The sequence below is a fragment of the Globicephala melas genome, chromosome 19, assembly GCF_963455315.2.
Source record: "Globicephala melas chromosome 19, mGloMel1.2, whole genome shotgun sequence".
Lineage (NCBI taxonomy): Eukaryota > Metazoa > Chordata > Mammalia > Artiodactyla > Delphinidae > Globicephala > Globicephala melas.
Genome location: NC_083332.1, coordinates 14,648,254 through 14,665,042, shown reverse-complemented (window position 1 = coordinate 14,665,042; position 16,789 = coordinate 14,648,254). Strand labels below are relative to the sequence as shown.

Here is a 16,789-nt window from a genome sequence, read left to right as displayed (position 1 = left end):
ATAGTCTCCTCCTGCTGCTTCCTGCATTATATCTCCTTAATTTTGTGCATTTCTTGTCCATTTTTCAGATTAAACAGATATACTTGAGAACTCTATGTCATTCACTACCAGATATTATTTTCACTTTAGTTTTTCCATTTCTATTATAAAAGTTTAACTTTTCACAAATGAGGTGGGGGAAGAATATTTACCATTTTATTTTCTTTCAGATCTGGAATCAATGTGTGAAACCAAGTTATTATCACTAAAGAAGGAAGTTTATGAAATAGAATCATGCCAGAGGGAGATGATGGGACTTACAAAGCATGGCCTTGAATACTCCAGTTTTAGAGATGTTTTGGAATATAGAAACCACTTTGAAAGACAAGTGGGATATCAAAATGGGCATTTCAGCCAAGAAATATTCACTCATGAATACATGCCCACATCTATTCAACAGACATTCTTTACTCTACATCAAATAATTAACAGTGAAGAGAAACCATATGAATGTAAGAAATGTGGAAAGATCTTTAGTCAGAATTCACAATTTCTTCAACATCAGAGAATTCATATTGGCGAAAAATCTTATGAATGTAAGGAGTGTGGGAAATTCTTTAGTTGTGGCTCACATGTTACTCGACATCTGAAAATTCATACCGGTGAAAAACCCTTTGAATGTAAAGAATGTGGAAAGGCCTTCAGCTGTAGCTCATACCTTTCTCAACATCAGAGAATTCATACCGGTAAGAAACCCTATGAATGTAAGGAATGCGGGAAGGCCTTTAGTTATTGCTCAAATCTTATTGACCATCAGAGAATTCACACTGGTGAAAAACCGTATGAATGTAAAGTATGTGGGAAAGCCTTTACTAAGAGCTCACAGCTTTTTCAACATGTGAGAATTCATACAGGTGAGAAACCCTATGAATGTAAGGAATGTGGCAAAGCTTTTACTCAGAGCTCAAAGCTTGTACAGCATCAGAGAATTCATACAGGTGAGAAACCCTATGAGTGCAAAGAATGTGGCAAAGCCTTTAGTAGTGGCTCAGCACTTACTAATCATCAGAGAATTCACACTGGGGAGAAACCCTATGATTGTAAGGAATGTGGGAAGGCTTTTACTCAGAGCTCACAACTTCGTCAGCATCAGAGAATTCATGCTGGTGAGAAACCTTTTGAATGTCTTGAATGTGGGAAGGCCTTTACTCAGAACTCACAGCTTTTTCAACACCAGAGAATTCATACAGATGAAAAACCATATGAATGTAATGAATGTGGAAAGGCCTTTAATAAATGCTCAAACCTTACTCGACACCTCAGAATTCATACTGGTGAAAAGCCCTATAACTGTAAGGAATGTGGAAAGGCATTTAGTAGTGGCTCAGATCTCATACGTCATCAGGGAATTCATACTGATGAATAATAAAAACTAAAGCTCTTGTCACCTTCCTGATATTTTAAACAACAACAACAAAAATTCATGTGTGATAGTTACCCTCTTTCACTATTTTTTGTTTCTTAATTTTATTTTATATTTCTTTTTAATCCAAATATATTTTACTCTAAGTTATGAATTTGGGTTCTAAATTGACATTTGCCTGTCTCTCCCCCTTACTTCCCCAACCCCATCTTGTACTAATAGCAGTTCAACAATTTTTTCCTTTCCTATTATTTTGTTCTACCTTCTTGGAGATAGATTATATTCTTGTTTATATTTGCTTGAGTCTTAAGTCTATGCTTTCTTCTCTGATATATATATTTGTGCTTATACCAGCATCACACTGTTTAAATTGTGTGACCTTGTATTTTGTAATTCCTTGTAGAATTAATTACAATATAACCTTTTTTTGAAGTCACTGTTAGTCTTTTTGTGTCATTTCACAAATTTATATTTTTTATTATAAAACAGAATATCAGAAAACTAGAAATTAAAAAAGCCAAGATTAATTGTAATTATATGAACTATAGATGATGACTCTCAAGTTGGTAGAGCAAATCCTACCAGACTTTGTTTTTAAAGAAAATGTAGTCATGGTACACATGTTGCACCTTCACCTGATACACATGTGTTGGCTTTTATAATGCTATAAAATATGATTGCCATTTCAGTAAATATAGATTTTTATCTTTATCGATGTACTTAATGACTTTTTAAAATGACATTATTTATTATTCATGTTATGGTTGCATCTAATTGTTTTCAGTTATAAAATCTTCCCTGACTAATATGACCCAAAATTTATCTTTGGATGCTTTTTTTTTTCCTTTTAAAGCATCTAATTTAGTTGCTGAAATTATCCATATTTTCTCCTTTATAAACTGTTTTGTTCCTTTTCATCAACCCTAACCCTAAGCTCATACTAGAAAGGTAATTAACTACTGTTACCAGTATTATTTAGGCTTCCAGGTTTTTTAAACTTTTTACTTATATATGTTAGTGACATTTTATTTCTTACGTATTAGTAAATATAATCACGTTCTATGTATTGGTTTGTTGTGAGGATTCAATGAGTTAATAAAGTATTTAGAACTTTTCCTATCATGTAGTAAATGTTTAGTAAAAGTCCACTATTATCATTGATACACCCATTTTCATAATTATCGTCATTATTATTTGTGGAAAGGATTTTAACCATGTTGTTTACTTTTGTCTAAATCCAAGAATTAATAATGAAAAAAGAGAAATAAGTGTAATGAACATAGGAAAGCTTTCCCCATCACTCATTATTCTGCATGAAATTTCAAAAGGGGAAAAAAAAAGTTTGCGTGGGTAATCTACATTCAGACTTTATTTTCTATGCTGCACAAAGACTAATACCCTGTTGATACAATGATGGGTAGTTGAAAGCACAGTCAAATAAGCAGGAAGAGATAAGAATATTTTTCCTAATAATTAGTTTCCAAAAAAGAAAATATACAGGGCACATTATTTGACCAGAATGGGGGAAACAGTAACAAAAGGAAGGCCAGCAAATATCTGAATATTAATTTAGTGTCCCCTCTTGGTTAACATGGGTTAAGGAACTAAAACCTTAATATACACATTATTTAAACGTGAATGAATATGAGAACACAATTGAAAAACCTGTGGGACTTCCCTGGTGTCCAGTGGGTAAGACTCCGTGCTCCCAATGCAGGGGCCCAGGGTTCAATTCCTGGTCAGGGAACTAGATCCCACATGCATGCTGCAACTAAGGGTCCACATGCCACAACTAAGAGTCTGTGTGCCGCAACTAAAGATCTCGCATGCCGCAATGAAGATCCTGTGTGCCACAGCTAAGACCTGGCCCAGCCAAAATGAATAAATATTAAAAAAAAAACAAACCTGTGAGTGGCAGCCAAAGTTGTATTGGAAGTTTTATAACCCAGTGTGCATGCATACATTAAAATACTAGACTTTTCCAGGAAGTGGCCTGAGATGACCTGACCTCTAAAAATGGCTCACTATTCACTTGGCCCAGAAAACGCCACAAAATCATGCAAGTCAAGAGGTTCAAATCTTGTGTTCACTTTAAGAACACTCGTGAAACTGCCCAGGCCATTAAGGGTATGCATATCTGAAAAGCCACCAAGTATCTGAAGGATGTCACTTTAAAGAAGCAATGTGTGCTATTCCATCGTTACAAAGGTGGAGGTGGTAGGTGTGCCCAGGCCCAACACTGGGGCTGAATGCAGGGTCGGTGGCCCAAAAAGAGTGCTGAATTTTTACTGCACATGCTCAAAAATGCAGAGAGTAATGCTGAACTTAAGGGCTTAGATGTAGATTCTCTGGTCATTGAGCACATCCAGGTGAACAAAGCCCCCCCAAGATGCGGTGCAGGACTTACAGAGCTCATGGTCAGATCAACCCATACATGAGCTCTCCCTGCCACATTGAGGTGATCCTTTCTAGTATTCCAATCTTTACCTTTTCCAGGCTCAGAATTAGAAGCACTGTCACTCTCTACTTGTAACAGGGCAAAACAAGAAGCAGTAGTGGAGGACCTTCCCTGGTGGTGCAGCGGTTGAGAGTCTGCCTGCAGATGCCGGGGACACGGGTTCGTGCCCCGGTCCGGGAGGATCCCACATGCCGCGGAGCGGCTGGGCGCGTGAGCCATGGCCGCTGGGCCTGCGCGTCCGGAGCCTGTGCTCCGCACCGGGAGAGACCACAGCAGTGAGGGGCCCGCGTACCGCCAAAAGAAGCAGTAGTGGGAACAGAACTAACTACCACCGAGGCTATTGTAAAAGACTTTTCTTTTAAAATACTTGTGTCAAGAATGTAAAGATTTTTCTTTTAAAATACTTGTGTCAAGAATAAGTCCTCATCGATGAATGAAAGCTAGATTTCACCCATAGACTCCTAACTGATGCTCCAAAACATATCCGCACAAAGTACATAGAGAAAGATAGAGTGCTGGGTGAGATCTAACTCAAGCAGAGTAGCAGCTTCAAAAACTGGAGGGTCCCATGAACTGGCAGTGTCTCTAGGTCGCAGCCACAGCCCAGGCACATGGGCCTGGGGTCTGGCACTTGTCTCTCATGTTGAATCCCCATCCACATGCCCTGGGCACAGCAGAGTGGCCATATCACTTCAGGGGCTCCAGAGTGGGTGCCCACCTATATTGCCTTTTGTGACCTACCCTTGGAAGTCATATACTATCATTTCCAACCACAGGCTCAACTAGTTCAAGGAGAGGGACCACTGAATTTCCCTTCTTCTCAAAGTCATATTGAAAGAATATGTGAGATAGGGAGATCTTATTGTGACTATTTGAAAAAAAAAAAACCAATCAGTCACAACACTCTTGCCTTGAGTGCACTATATGCGAGATATAGTTTCCCTGCCCTTTATTTCGGATTTGGCCATGTGAGTTGCTTTGGACAATGTGCACATTCTGAGCCTAGGCCTTAAGAGGTTTTGTATATTTCCACTTTCCCTCTTCATTTTTAGCCAGTGCCATGAGAAATATGTGCCCTGGCTACCTTACTGTCCAGAGACAATGAGAGCTGCCCCAGTCAAATCACCTCAGCTTAACCCAGCGAGGAAAAGCTAACCCCCAGTCAACCTGCAGATGTGTGAATGACTATAAATGCTTGTTGTTTTAAACCAACTTTCTCACATTTCTTTTTTTTTAATTAATTAATTTATTGTTTGGCTGTGCTTGGTCTTATTTGCGGTACGCGGGATCTTCATTTCCACATGCGGGATCTTTAGTTGTAGCATGTGGTATCTTTAGTTGCGGCATGAGGGATCTAGTTCCCTGACCAGGGATGGAATCCAGGCCCCCTGCATAGGGAGTGCAGAGTCTTAACCACTGGACCACCAGGGAAGTCCCAGATCTCTTTTTCATGGAGAACATAAGGAAGTTCTTTGTGGCTTTTTTGATTGACCCCAGTTAGCCATAATACCCTAATTGTGCAGAATAATCTTTATCAATTATTATCACTTTGGACCCAATACTCAAGAGGCTAAAAAGAAAACAGCTTCATTTTTGTCTCTCATTGTCTCTTTAAACATGCTCAGTGGAGCTAGATCTTCTTTGATCCTCTTAAAATTTAATCATGAGAGATCATGATTTTTCTGATCACTCCTACTTACTACAAATGGCTTCAGTTCAGTAATATAAATATGCGGTCTTCATGGCAGATTGAAAATTAAAACTTCTTCTTCTGCTTTGATCTGCTTGCAGTTTATGGCAAATCGTATTTTCCAAAAATGGCTATGACTATATTTTTGTTTCCACATGGTCTTCCAGAACCTTGCCACTTTCCCATCAGGAAGTGGAGTCCATGTCCCCTCCCTTTGAATCTGGATGGGCTTTTAAAACTGTGAGTAAGTGGAAATGATGTTATGTGATTCTGAGGCTAGACATAAAAGGTGTTATAACTTCCATCTGGATCTTTCTTGGGACTCTTGCCTTGAGAACCTTGAGCTGCAATGTAAGATGTCTGAGGCTACCATGCTATTAAGAAGCTTAAACTAGCCTACACAGAAATACCACCTGGAGAAACCCTGAGATTACATGAAACAAGAGATGTCCAGCCAGCTCCCAGTTGCTCCTGGAACTTCACACTGTTCCACGTTCAGTGGAGCCAGAGCTGTCCAGATAGGCTGTTTCTGAATTCCTGACCCAGAGAAACCATGAAAGATAATAAATGGTTGCTGTTGTTTGAAACCACTAAACTTGAGAGACTGGTTATACGAAAACAATACCAGATTGCATACGACAACAGAACTCTGACCCACAAACTCTGCAGTAAACAACTGGTTTCCAACCAGAAAACCAAACTATAACTTTGGCAGCAATCAGCCCAGAACAGTCAGAACTTGGTCAATACCAGCTTCCCTATTTTTTGCCTCTGCTTCCAACTCAGAACCAACCAGAGAAAGCCAAACCATTACCCCCAAACCAATCACATAAGTTGCACTGCTTGTAGTTGGCCCACCTCCAGCTTCTCTATGCCAATAACCTCCATTCAGAATATACCTGAAGCCTTCTCTTTTTTCACTATGAAGTTTTGCCACTCCCCTGCCTGCCTTTGAGTCTCTGCCAAACACAAGTGACTGTGGCCTGTAATACCAGTCATTGGAAACAACCTAACGATAAAGAGAAACATTAATTACATAAGTGGCATGTAGAATTTACAGAATATTCTGGAAAACCCCTTAATGTTCAATATACATCTGATTTAAAAAGTAGGTTAAGAAAATACAAATATTTATGTGAAAGGATATTAGTTTAAATATAGCTATGCCTAAATACAGAAATTACTGTTTGCTTCTTTATTTATTTATTCATTCCTGGTTATAGACGGTGGGCGAAGGCACCCGTGTGGTTTTGCATGTCCAGTCCTAGCAAGGTGGATGATCCCACGTGAGACCTCCAGTTCACCTGTGACGGCCTCGCCACGCCCCCATCGCGCCTTGGGGAGGGGCTTGGAGAGCTCCCCAACCTGCGCAAGGTCTTCTGGGAGATGTGGTTCCGCCGCCTGGCCGCGTCTTCTGCTTGCGCACGGGCACCACCGGCTGGGCCTTCTGGGTGCGCGGCGCGGGTAGGTCGCGCTGCTTCCGTGAAACAGCGGCTCGTGAAGACCCCGTGGCGACCTACATGCCCAAGACCTCCGGGCCTAGAGAGGTGAGTCCCCTCGCTGGCTGAGGACAGCAGGAATAGCCAGGGGTCCCCAGGTCCTGCGAAGGGGGAACGTGAAAACCGAAGGTCCGGGAGTCGCGGGGTCCGACAGCCCATGACGGGCATTTTGGTTTGGGAGGCTCCTCTGGTGCATTGCAACCCCAGATTGGTGGGGACAGGACAGTGAGGCAGGGTCCAGGGATTTGGGGGTGTCGACTGAAAAAAAAAAGCACAGCCTAAAAGTTGAGAATTATGTTTTATTTGGTGAGCTTTCTGAGGACTTAAGACCAGGACCCAGCCTCTTATCTCTAAGGCAGGGGTCCCCAACCCCCCGGCCGCCACCGGGTACCGGTCAGCAGCCTGTTAGGAACCAGGCCGCACAGCAGGAGGTGAACAGCCGGCGAGGGAGAGAAGCTTTGTATGCCGCTCCCCATCGCTCCCCATCACTCGCATTACCGCCCGAACTATGTCCGTACCCTCCCACCACCCCGTGGAAAAATTGTCTTCCACGAAAGTGGTCCCTGGTGCCAAAAAGGTTGGGGACCGCTGCTCTGAGGGACTGCTCTGAAGAGGTAAGGGGGGGAGGTTTGCAACAAAAACCAGGCAGTCGGAACATCAAAAGATTACTGTTAATTAGGAAAAAACCAGAGATCTCAAGTTAATGAATTTAGCACTTTTCTATGTATGGGAAGATGCGAGAGTCTGGGCTCATTGAAATCATTCCTTTGATATGCACCTTAGCTATCTAGGGCCAGTATCCTGCTTTTCTCCATCCTGAATCCCTTCAGGGTTCACAGTTGGGGGTGGCTGCAGTGGGTACTGGCTTGCTGGCCACAACATCCTTTGTTTACTGATATGGCAGGCGGCATTCTTAGTCCACTGGGGGAGCATATTGGGGCTGTATGTTCTGAGGTGTTTGTCTGGGCAACTAGATCTGTGCATGCTTGGGTTTGGGAGATGTGGGGAGGAATTAGGAAGTGGGTGCCCCTGGGTTTGGGATATAGTGAGGGTCATGAGTCTTGGTCTTTATGGTGACAATATGTTCTGACATCCCTTAGTTTGGAGGTGACTTGGACTTTGAGGAGGGGGGCCAGAGTCTTGGATCCCCCCTTTTGTTGTAGATGCTCCTGTGAGGCCACCGTCACCTCTGACTCAGAGGGCTTTTTCTATAAGTGAACCAAGGGGTGTGTTATCAGAGGGATGGACAGATTGTGCTAGCCACCAGGGTGGGCTCTTCCCCCAGCCAGGCCCTCTATGAATTGCCAAAGGCCTGCTGCCACTTTGCATCTGAGAAACCCCAGAGCTTAAAGTGGTCAGCAGCTTCTGTAAGCTTCCCAGGTGCTGTGGAGTTAAATGACCTCCCCCTGGGTACTTGCCTCTGGGGTAGCAAAGCCAGGAATATCACACCTATAATCACCTCCACAGTTATCTGCAAAAGAGAATTCTCCACACTGATGGCCAGTGAGGGCTGTAGGGGAGTTGTATTTCCTTTGTTGTCTCTTTGGAAGTTATAGTTCCAGGTTTTAAAGGTGGAGGTGTCCCAGTTGTGAATTTGGTATCACAGGTGACTCGTAGGTCACAGGCCTGGCTGTAACTCTGCAAAGCCTCTCTGAGTGCAGAGGTTGTGGGATGAACATGCTCTACATTTTCCTTGGTCTTTCAGGTCAAGGTTGGCTCATGGCTCTTTTATTTTCCTTTAGGTAAGGGTGGATCTGCAGAGACTGAGTATGAAGATTTCTGGCATGTGACTCAGTCCTCATTGCTCCTGGCTCCCCATTCTGCCCTCTTTGGAATCTGCTGGCCCTGAGAGATCTGTGAAAAGAGGAGAAAATGGCCCCAGGATTCCTGGCAGCAAGACCCTCAGTGAGTGATTTTTAACCTCTTTCATGCAGTAATCCCTGTCCCCAGTTAGACGACATGTTTGTTCACTGCCTCGAAGTGCCCACCAAGGCTCTAAGACAAACATGAAACGTGGCACAGCTTTGGAAAACTCCAGAGGAAAGCCCACTCTCTCTCCTCAATTTACCTCCCCCTTTGACCCCATCGGTATCAGAGCTCTTGGCACGCCTTAACCTTTGCCCCTACTTTCCATTAACTTAGTCCACAAATGGTTCACCCTCTCTTCCACATGCCCTGGTGTGCACTGTGTACATTGGGAAGTATTGTCTTTTCTTGAGGACTTGTAGGCCTTGTTGAGGTGGTTTGTTTGTTTGTTTTCCTTACTGCAATGGATTTTAAAATTTAAGTGGTATTAAATTAACAAGAATTGCAAGAATAGTACAAATTACACCTGTATACCATTCATTCACATTCATCAATTGTCAACTTTTTGCCAGTTACTTTATCATTCCATCTCTATATGTGTATTTGTCATTTTCTGAATCATTTGAGAGTAAGTTGCAGACATCGTCTTTTACCCCTAATTATTTCAGCATGCATCTCCTAAAAACAAAGACAGTCCCTTAAATAGCCATAGTATAATTCAGGGAATTTAACATTGATACAGTACTATTGTCTAATCTCCAATTTATAATAATAAACATTTGACAGTTGTCCTAATAAGTTTCTTTATGCCCCACATTCCCTGCCCTTACATGTCTTTAGTCTTCTTTAATCTGGAATACTTTCTTAACATTTCTGTCCTTATTGATCTTGACATTTTGGAAAAGTACAGGCTTGTTATTTTAAATGTTCCTCAAATTGGATTTGTCTTTTGGCTCTTCATGATTAGATTAAGATTACACACTTCTGGCAGGAGTAACACAGAAGTGATGTGTCCTCAATTTGTCATATCAGTTGGTACAGAATATTGATTTGTTTCATTATGATACTAACTTTGATCACTTAATTAATGTTGAGTCTGCCAGGTTTCTCCACTGTAACTTTTCTATTTGAGGATTGGAGAGGAAGGGAACAGACCTCTTAAGCTGGATGTCACTATCATGTGGCAGGCATATCAAAATGGGGACAGGGAGGGAATAGAATCTTATATAGAAGATGGCCACAGTGGTCCAGATAAGAGCTGATTGTGTCCTGGATCAGGGTGATCACAGTGAAGATGGAATGAAACAAAAATATTCAAGGGCTTCCCTGGTGGTGCAGTGGTTGAGAGTCTGCCTGCCGATGCAGGGGACACGGGTTCGTGCCCCGGTCCTGGAAGATCCCACATGTCGCAGAGCGGCTAGGCCCGTGAGCCATTGCGGCTGAGCCTGCGCGTCTGGAGCCTGTGCTCCACAACGGGAGAGGCCACAACAGTGAGAGTCCCGCGTACCACAAAAAACAACAAAAAACTGGGTGTTATTGCATGACTTTGCTAATTAGAGTTTTTTAGAATCACCATACCTTATTAAATTTTTGCAAAAACTTTAAAAAGTGAGATGTAAATTACATGCAATAAATTGCACAAATCTTAAGTACATCTTGGTGAATTTTTACATATATATATACACAGCAGTGAAATCACCACCCAAGTAAATATACAGAATATGTCTGTCACCTTATAAAGTTCCCTTTGTGCTCCCTCCCAGTTTCCCCCATAGGCAACCACTATTTCTGATTAGTTTTGCCTGTTCTATAACTGCATAAATACAGTTTGTACTCCCTTCACTCAGCGTAATATCTCTGAAATTCATCCAGCTGTCACCTTTACATTTTGTTATGTCACTTCTTATTCCGTAGTTTATATTTGTTTAAAAAGAAAATAGCTTAATATTTTGCTTGTTAAACATACTGCTTGTTGTAAATAGAAGAGTACAATTGGATATAGAGTTGAACGTGGAATTATCCTGTGTCCAATTTCCCATCCAATGCATTGAGAATCATTTACATCTATGTAAAATACTCATACTTTAAAAAAAAATTTACAAAAGTAAATCTTAACACAGTTTGGCTGCTTTCTCTATAAAGTTACACTAAAGTTGCCTTTCTTTGTCAGTATATACAGAGCTGCCTCATTCTTTAGCAGATATTCAGTATTGTGTGGTCCAGTGTGGGTGTACTTTCAGATAACTGAAAGTTCTTCAATATTACAAATGTAACTACAATAAATATCTCTGCACTCATATCTTCATGCTCTTGTGCAAGTCTGACATTCAGAATTGCAAGTGTGGGACCAAAGGTGTTCTGTACATTAAAAAACTATTTTTAGTGAACTGAATTTTTTGTATTGAGGATTGATTGACACATGATAAACTGCACATAAAGTGTTCAATTTTATATTCATATATATATATTCATGAATATATATGAATATATTCAATTTTGACATTTTTATACACTCATGAAACCATCATCTCAATCAAGATAATCAATGTATCTTATCACCTCCCAAAGTTTCCTGGTTCACTTTTGTAACCCCTGCTTCCTGACCCTCCCTGCCCCCTCAATTTGAGGGATACAATCAAATTGCTCCCCCCCAGAAGACTGTACCTATTTATGTTCTAACAGCATATGAGACTGATCATTTTCCTACAGCCTCACTAGTGATAAGGTTTTCAGATTTTAAAACATTTACTGATCTGATAGCTAAAAAGAGAAATTCAAGTATTTCACCAGTTCACCTTTTGAGAATTGTGGATTTGTATCCCCAAAGTGGGAGGTTTCCAGGAAATCTTCACAGAGGAGACAGAATTTGCTGCCCTGTGACTTGATCAACCTGTGAAGCTACAGTCCTGAGAAAGTCAGAGCTGGGTACCCCTAGGAAGTAGGGTTATGCCTTGTACACAGTGGATGCTTAGTAAACGTTTATCACGTTAACTGTGCTTTAGTTTATTAACTGTGCTCTCACTTAAATAGAGAAGTCCAGGACCCAGCCTGAAGTCCAGGCTGCTGGGACATCTCCTCTCCTGCCTACAGGAACAAAACAGCTACCTGAGCATGAAGGCTGCAGGAGGTCCCCCACATGCAGGAGTTCCATCTTTGGTGGAGACAACATCTCCTGAAACTCCCTCTGGATGTTCCAGGTGGAGTTTGGAGAGGCTGAAGAGAGATTCCCTCAGCAGAGCTGCTGGGACTGAGGGGATTCCCCTCCTAACAGGGAGGGCAAGATGTGGGACCATGTAGAAGCTGGTGTGACCTCAAAGAGTAAGGAGAAAGGTGAGAGTTAAATCATTACCAAGGCACACAGTAGGTATTCAGTAGGTTTTTGCAAGGAGGGAGGGAGAAAGTGTCTGGGTCGAAGGGCCATCTGTAAAAGTAGAAAGAGAGGAAAAGGCTTTCTAGGGGAGGGCCTAGAAAAGTCAGGTAATGGTAAACAAGGAGCAGTGTTACCGGCTGAATACAATGTGCCCCTTCTCCCTTCTTGGTAACTAAGATACTGGTCTGCTTCAGTGAGCCAAGTTCATTTTTCACTGCTTCTTTCTTCTTACCCAGCACTGCCTTCTGAGGTTTCTGCCCTTCTTCAGGAAGAGGAGGAAATGCCCAAATTACAGGTAAATTAGAGTCCACCTTCTCTCCCTCAAAATATCACCCACATACCTCATTTTGGGGATTGGGGAAGGAGAGCAATATAACATGTATATTGTGCTGGCCCTGGGCTAGACATATGTTACTCCAGTTTCTCAACAAAGTCTGAACATTGCTGGTAGGAGTGACAAAATGGTGCAATATACTTTGGAAAACAGTTTTAGAGTTTCTTATATAATTAAGCACACACTTACCATTGACCCAGAAATCTCACTGTGTTTACCCAGAAGAAATGAAAATAGATGTCCACACAAAAATCTGTGACTATTAGCAGCTTTGTTTATAATAGCCCTGAACTAAAAACAACCCAAATGTCCATCAACTGATAAATGGATAAAATGTGTTAACCCATATAATTAAGAACTACTCATTAAAAAAAAAAAGGAAACAACTGCTGATACATATAACAACATGAATGAATCTCAAAAGCATTATGCTGAGAAAAAATAAGCCAGACACAGAAGAGTACATATTATGTGACTCTGAGACAGGCTGGGCCCTCGACCTTTTGCTGCAGTGCTTGCACCTGGACAAACGTCTCCTTGAGCAACAAAATGCAAAGAACTATAAGGGACTAAAAATAACTGCATGCATGTGCAGTTGGGGCAAATTCTGGACAAAAGATACAAAAAGACCAAAAAAACTCAGCTGCCACTTCTGAAGAGCTGGGAGCAAAAGCTGGGTACTGCACATGCGCCCTGCACTCAGCACCACCAAAGGGTTGGGCAAAACACCTAAGCCACCCCTGTGGCCCGACCCCTGGACACACCCTTACCCTCACCCCATGTAAGGAACCAGCTCGCCTTCCCCGGCTCTGGGAGCAAGGGAAACTGTTGTTTGTTTTTGCTCCTCCTCACTGCAGCAGGGGCCCCAATAAAGCCTAGCCTGAATTTCTTATCTGGCCTCTAGTCAATTTCTATTGATTGGGGAAGAACCCCAGTTGGTATCAATTCCATTAATATGAAGCTCTAGAACAGGCTAAATTAATCTATAGCTGTTCTGTGCCTTCTCCTCTCACTTCAGCTCTGAACAAACCCCTCCTAGTAGAGAACCCCGTCTTCCCCACAATGGTAGCCACTATTCTGACTTCTAGTACTGTAGATTAGTTTAGTCTGATTTTGAACTTTTTAAATAGAATCAAGAGTACATACAGTACTCTTTTGTGCTTGTTTTTTTTCAATATTATGTTGTGAGATTGATGTATATTGTTTCATGTGTATGTAGTTTGTTCACTTTCATTTCAGTATAGCAGTAGTTTCTAAAACTTTTTGTTTCAGGACCCCTTTACACTTTAAAAAATGGCTTTTATTATGTGTGTTATCAATATTACCAGATTGGCGGTTCAAGCTAACAAAAATTTAAAATATTTATTATTCCATTCAAAAATTAATCCATTACAGTTAATGTCACATTTTATGAAAAATACTTAATTTTCCAAAACGAAAAAAAAGATAAAAAAGAAGAATGGAAATGTTTTATATTTTTGCTAATCTCTTTAATGTCTGGCCTAATAGAAAACAGCTGGAATCTCACATCTGCTTCAACATTTTCTCAGTTGCAAGATCACACAACATGTAGCCTCCATATTGTTGTAAGAGAATGAGAGTGTATAAGCCTTGAGAATTATTATGAAAATGATATTGACTTTACAGACCCCTCTGACAGGGTCTTGGGGAACCTCATGGGTCCCTGAACCACAGTTTGGGAATTGGTACTGAATATTAGTCCTTCATGTGACTCTGCAAGTGTTCATATATCCTTTCTATTGTGAATGTGGGAGTGGGGATTTGGGGCCCATAATAAACATTGTTAATACATAATTATCAGAGGGATGTTTCCTATATAGCATTTCTTATTAACCAAAGAGTCCTTATTGTTGATCTACGTCTTGTTCCTTCCCACACAACTATCCACTCACTTTTCTTGCCAAGTGGAATTCCCCACCTCCCTTCCCTCTATTCACATTTTAACCATTCCACAAGGCTGGTACCTGGCTTTCTCCATGGTACCTGCCCTCATGGCCCCAACCCACCTTGGACTCCTTCTCTGGACCCTTCCCCAAGTAAATCTCAAGCTTATTCTGATTCATAGAATGTTGTGTGGATGACACCTCTGAAATCGTGTAGCTTTTGGTGTACTGTGGTTGAAGTTTGAGTCTTATCACCCAAAGAGACTTTAAGGGCTGAAGTGTTAAAAAAAAATGTACCTCATGCATCTTTTCAATCTTCTGCATGATATAACACAATCAAGTGCATGGATGTGTGCCTAAGTTAGTCTAACTCAGGACCCTGGAAGCGCTCAGGACCACTTATGGATGTCACTGTTGCTTGTCAGCTGCATTCCTCTGTGGGAATGGGTATGTGTGAGGGTGACTTTGTTTGTTGTTTTAGGAGCTGGTGACGTTCCAGGATGTGGCTGTGGACTTTACCGAGGAGGAGTGGGAGCATCTGGATCCCTCTCAGAGGCACCTGTACAGAGAAGTGATGTTGGAGAACTATGGGAATCTCATCTCCTTGGGTGAGAACAGCATCTTCCTGACCCCATCTGCTTTCTCTCGGGTTCAGTTGTATAGAGTAAATCCTGAGGGGGTTTGCATTTGGGGGTCCACATATTCCAGATCTCTTAATGGTAGTGGGTATCAGATTTGAGAGTGCATAGAAGTACCTGAGGTGAAGGCAAGAAATGCCAGTTCCTGTCCAAATTAAAGGAGACTAAAGAGATAAGACAACTAAATGCAGTGTCTTATTCTAGATAGAAAATATCTAGGAAAATAGTGCTAAACGGAACATATTTGAGACAATTGGCATCATTTACAAATTAACTGTGAACTAGATACTAATACTGCATCAATGTTAAGTTTCCTGATTTTGATGGCTGTACTGTGGTTATGGAAAAAAATGTCCCTGTTCTTAGGAAATGTGTACTGAAAGAATTTAGTCATAGAGAGCCATGGGGCCTGTAACTTTCTCTTAAGTGGTTTAAAAAAGAATTGTGTGAGAGAGAATAATAAAGTAAATGGGCCAAATATTAACAACTGGTGACTATGGGTTAGGGTTCTACAGGCATTCTGTTCTGTGTATCACTCTTGCTATCTTTCTCTAAAATAAAATGTTATCTGAAAAACCTACGTCCCTAGGTTCTATCACCAGGGCTGCTGATTCAGTGGATTTGGGATGGAGTCTGCATTTTTGTTAAGTCTCTTCAAACCACACTTTGGGCAGTGCTTCTCTGGTGGACACACAATCATTACTGCCTGTTCACCCCACTGAGAATTATTACTGTTGTATATTGCAAATAGGCCTCTTCACTGAAATTCCTGGAATTCCTGGAACCATTTTTTTCTCTGGGGAAGAAAATATTTGTTTGTTTTTTTATTTATGTGTGTGTGTGTGTGTGTGTGTGTGCGCATGTGTCTACATATATATAAATACAAAATGTGATTTTGATGCGCAGTGGTTTTATTCACCTTTCCCAGTCTTCATAGGACCTTCACGAATACCAAGTGATAAGATTGACTTGTGGCAGGGTCCTTGTCCACATCATATTGCCCTAATCCACCAGTCTTTCCCCTCAAGCAGGACATCTGCTGTCCAAACCAGAAATGATTTCCCATTTTGAACAAGAAGATGATGTGTGGATGGAGAAAAAAATACCAAGAAGCTCCTATTCAGGTGAGAACCAGTCAGCCAGGAGAAAATGCCATTAATAACCCTATGAATCCATGAAGGGATGGGTAGCAACTTCAAAAATATATATTATTTGACTTTTTATGCTGATAATTTAATTGAAAATATTTAAGTATTTATTTGATTGGAGGCAAATATCTTTTTTTCTTTTTTTTTTAACATCTTCATTGGAGTGTAATTGCATTACAATGTTGTGTTAGTTTCTGCCATATAACAAAGTGAATCAACTGTATGTATACCTATATCCCCATATTCCCTCCCTCTTGTGTCTCCCTCCCACCTTCCCTATCCCACCCCTCTAGGTGGTCACAAAGCACTGAGCTGATCTCCCTGTGTGATGCAGCTGCTTCCCACTAGCTATCTATTTTACATTTGGTAGTGTATATATGTCAATGCTGCTCTCTCACTTTGTCCCAGCTTATCCTTCCCTCTCCCTGTGTCCTCAGGTCCATTCTCTATGTCTGTATTCCTGTCCTGCCCCTAGGTTCATGAGAACCGTTTTTTTTTTTTTTTAGATTCCATATATATGTGTTAGCATACAGTATTTGT

The 16,789-nt window shown here is 41.3% G+C and overlaps 2 protein-coding genes across 7 annotated transcripts in view; both read left to right on the top strand.

The window, feature by feature from the left end:
• Window positions 1-16,789, top strand: part of LOC115862617 (zinc finger protein 383) — a 42,287-nt gene that overhangs the window by 12,028 nt on the left and 13,470 nt on the right. For 3 of the 6 annotated variants that reach the window (XM_070044195.1, XM_070044197.1, XM_070044196.1), the window contains one exon: window positions 210-2,673. In XM_070044195.1, the coding sequence (XP_069900296.1) occupies window positions 210-1,405 (1,196 nt within the window). In that variant the 3' untranslated portion in view covers window positions 1,406-2,673. Of the gene's footprint in view, window positions 1-209; window positions 2,674-16,789 lie in introns of those variants that run through there. The other 3 variants (XM_070044199.1, XM_070044198.1, XM_070044200.1) reach the window with 2 other exon arrangements.
• On the top strand, window positions 6,944-16,121 carry LOC138842427 (zinc finger protein 568-like). Its single transcript, XM_070044217.1, has 5 exons — window positions 6,944-7,097; window positions 8,792-8,954; window positions 11,946-12,185; window positions 12,462-12,520; window positions 14,945-16,121. Exons 3-5 carry the CDS (start codon window positions 12,137-12,139, stop codon window positions 15,200-15,202), a joined length of 366 nt encoding a protein of 121 aa, XP_069900318.1. The 5' UTR covers window positions 6,944-7,097; window positions 8,792-8,954; window positions 11,946-12,136; the 3' UTR covers window positions 15,203-16,121.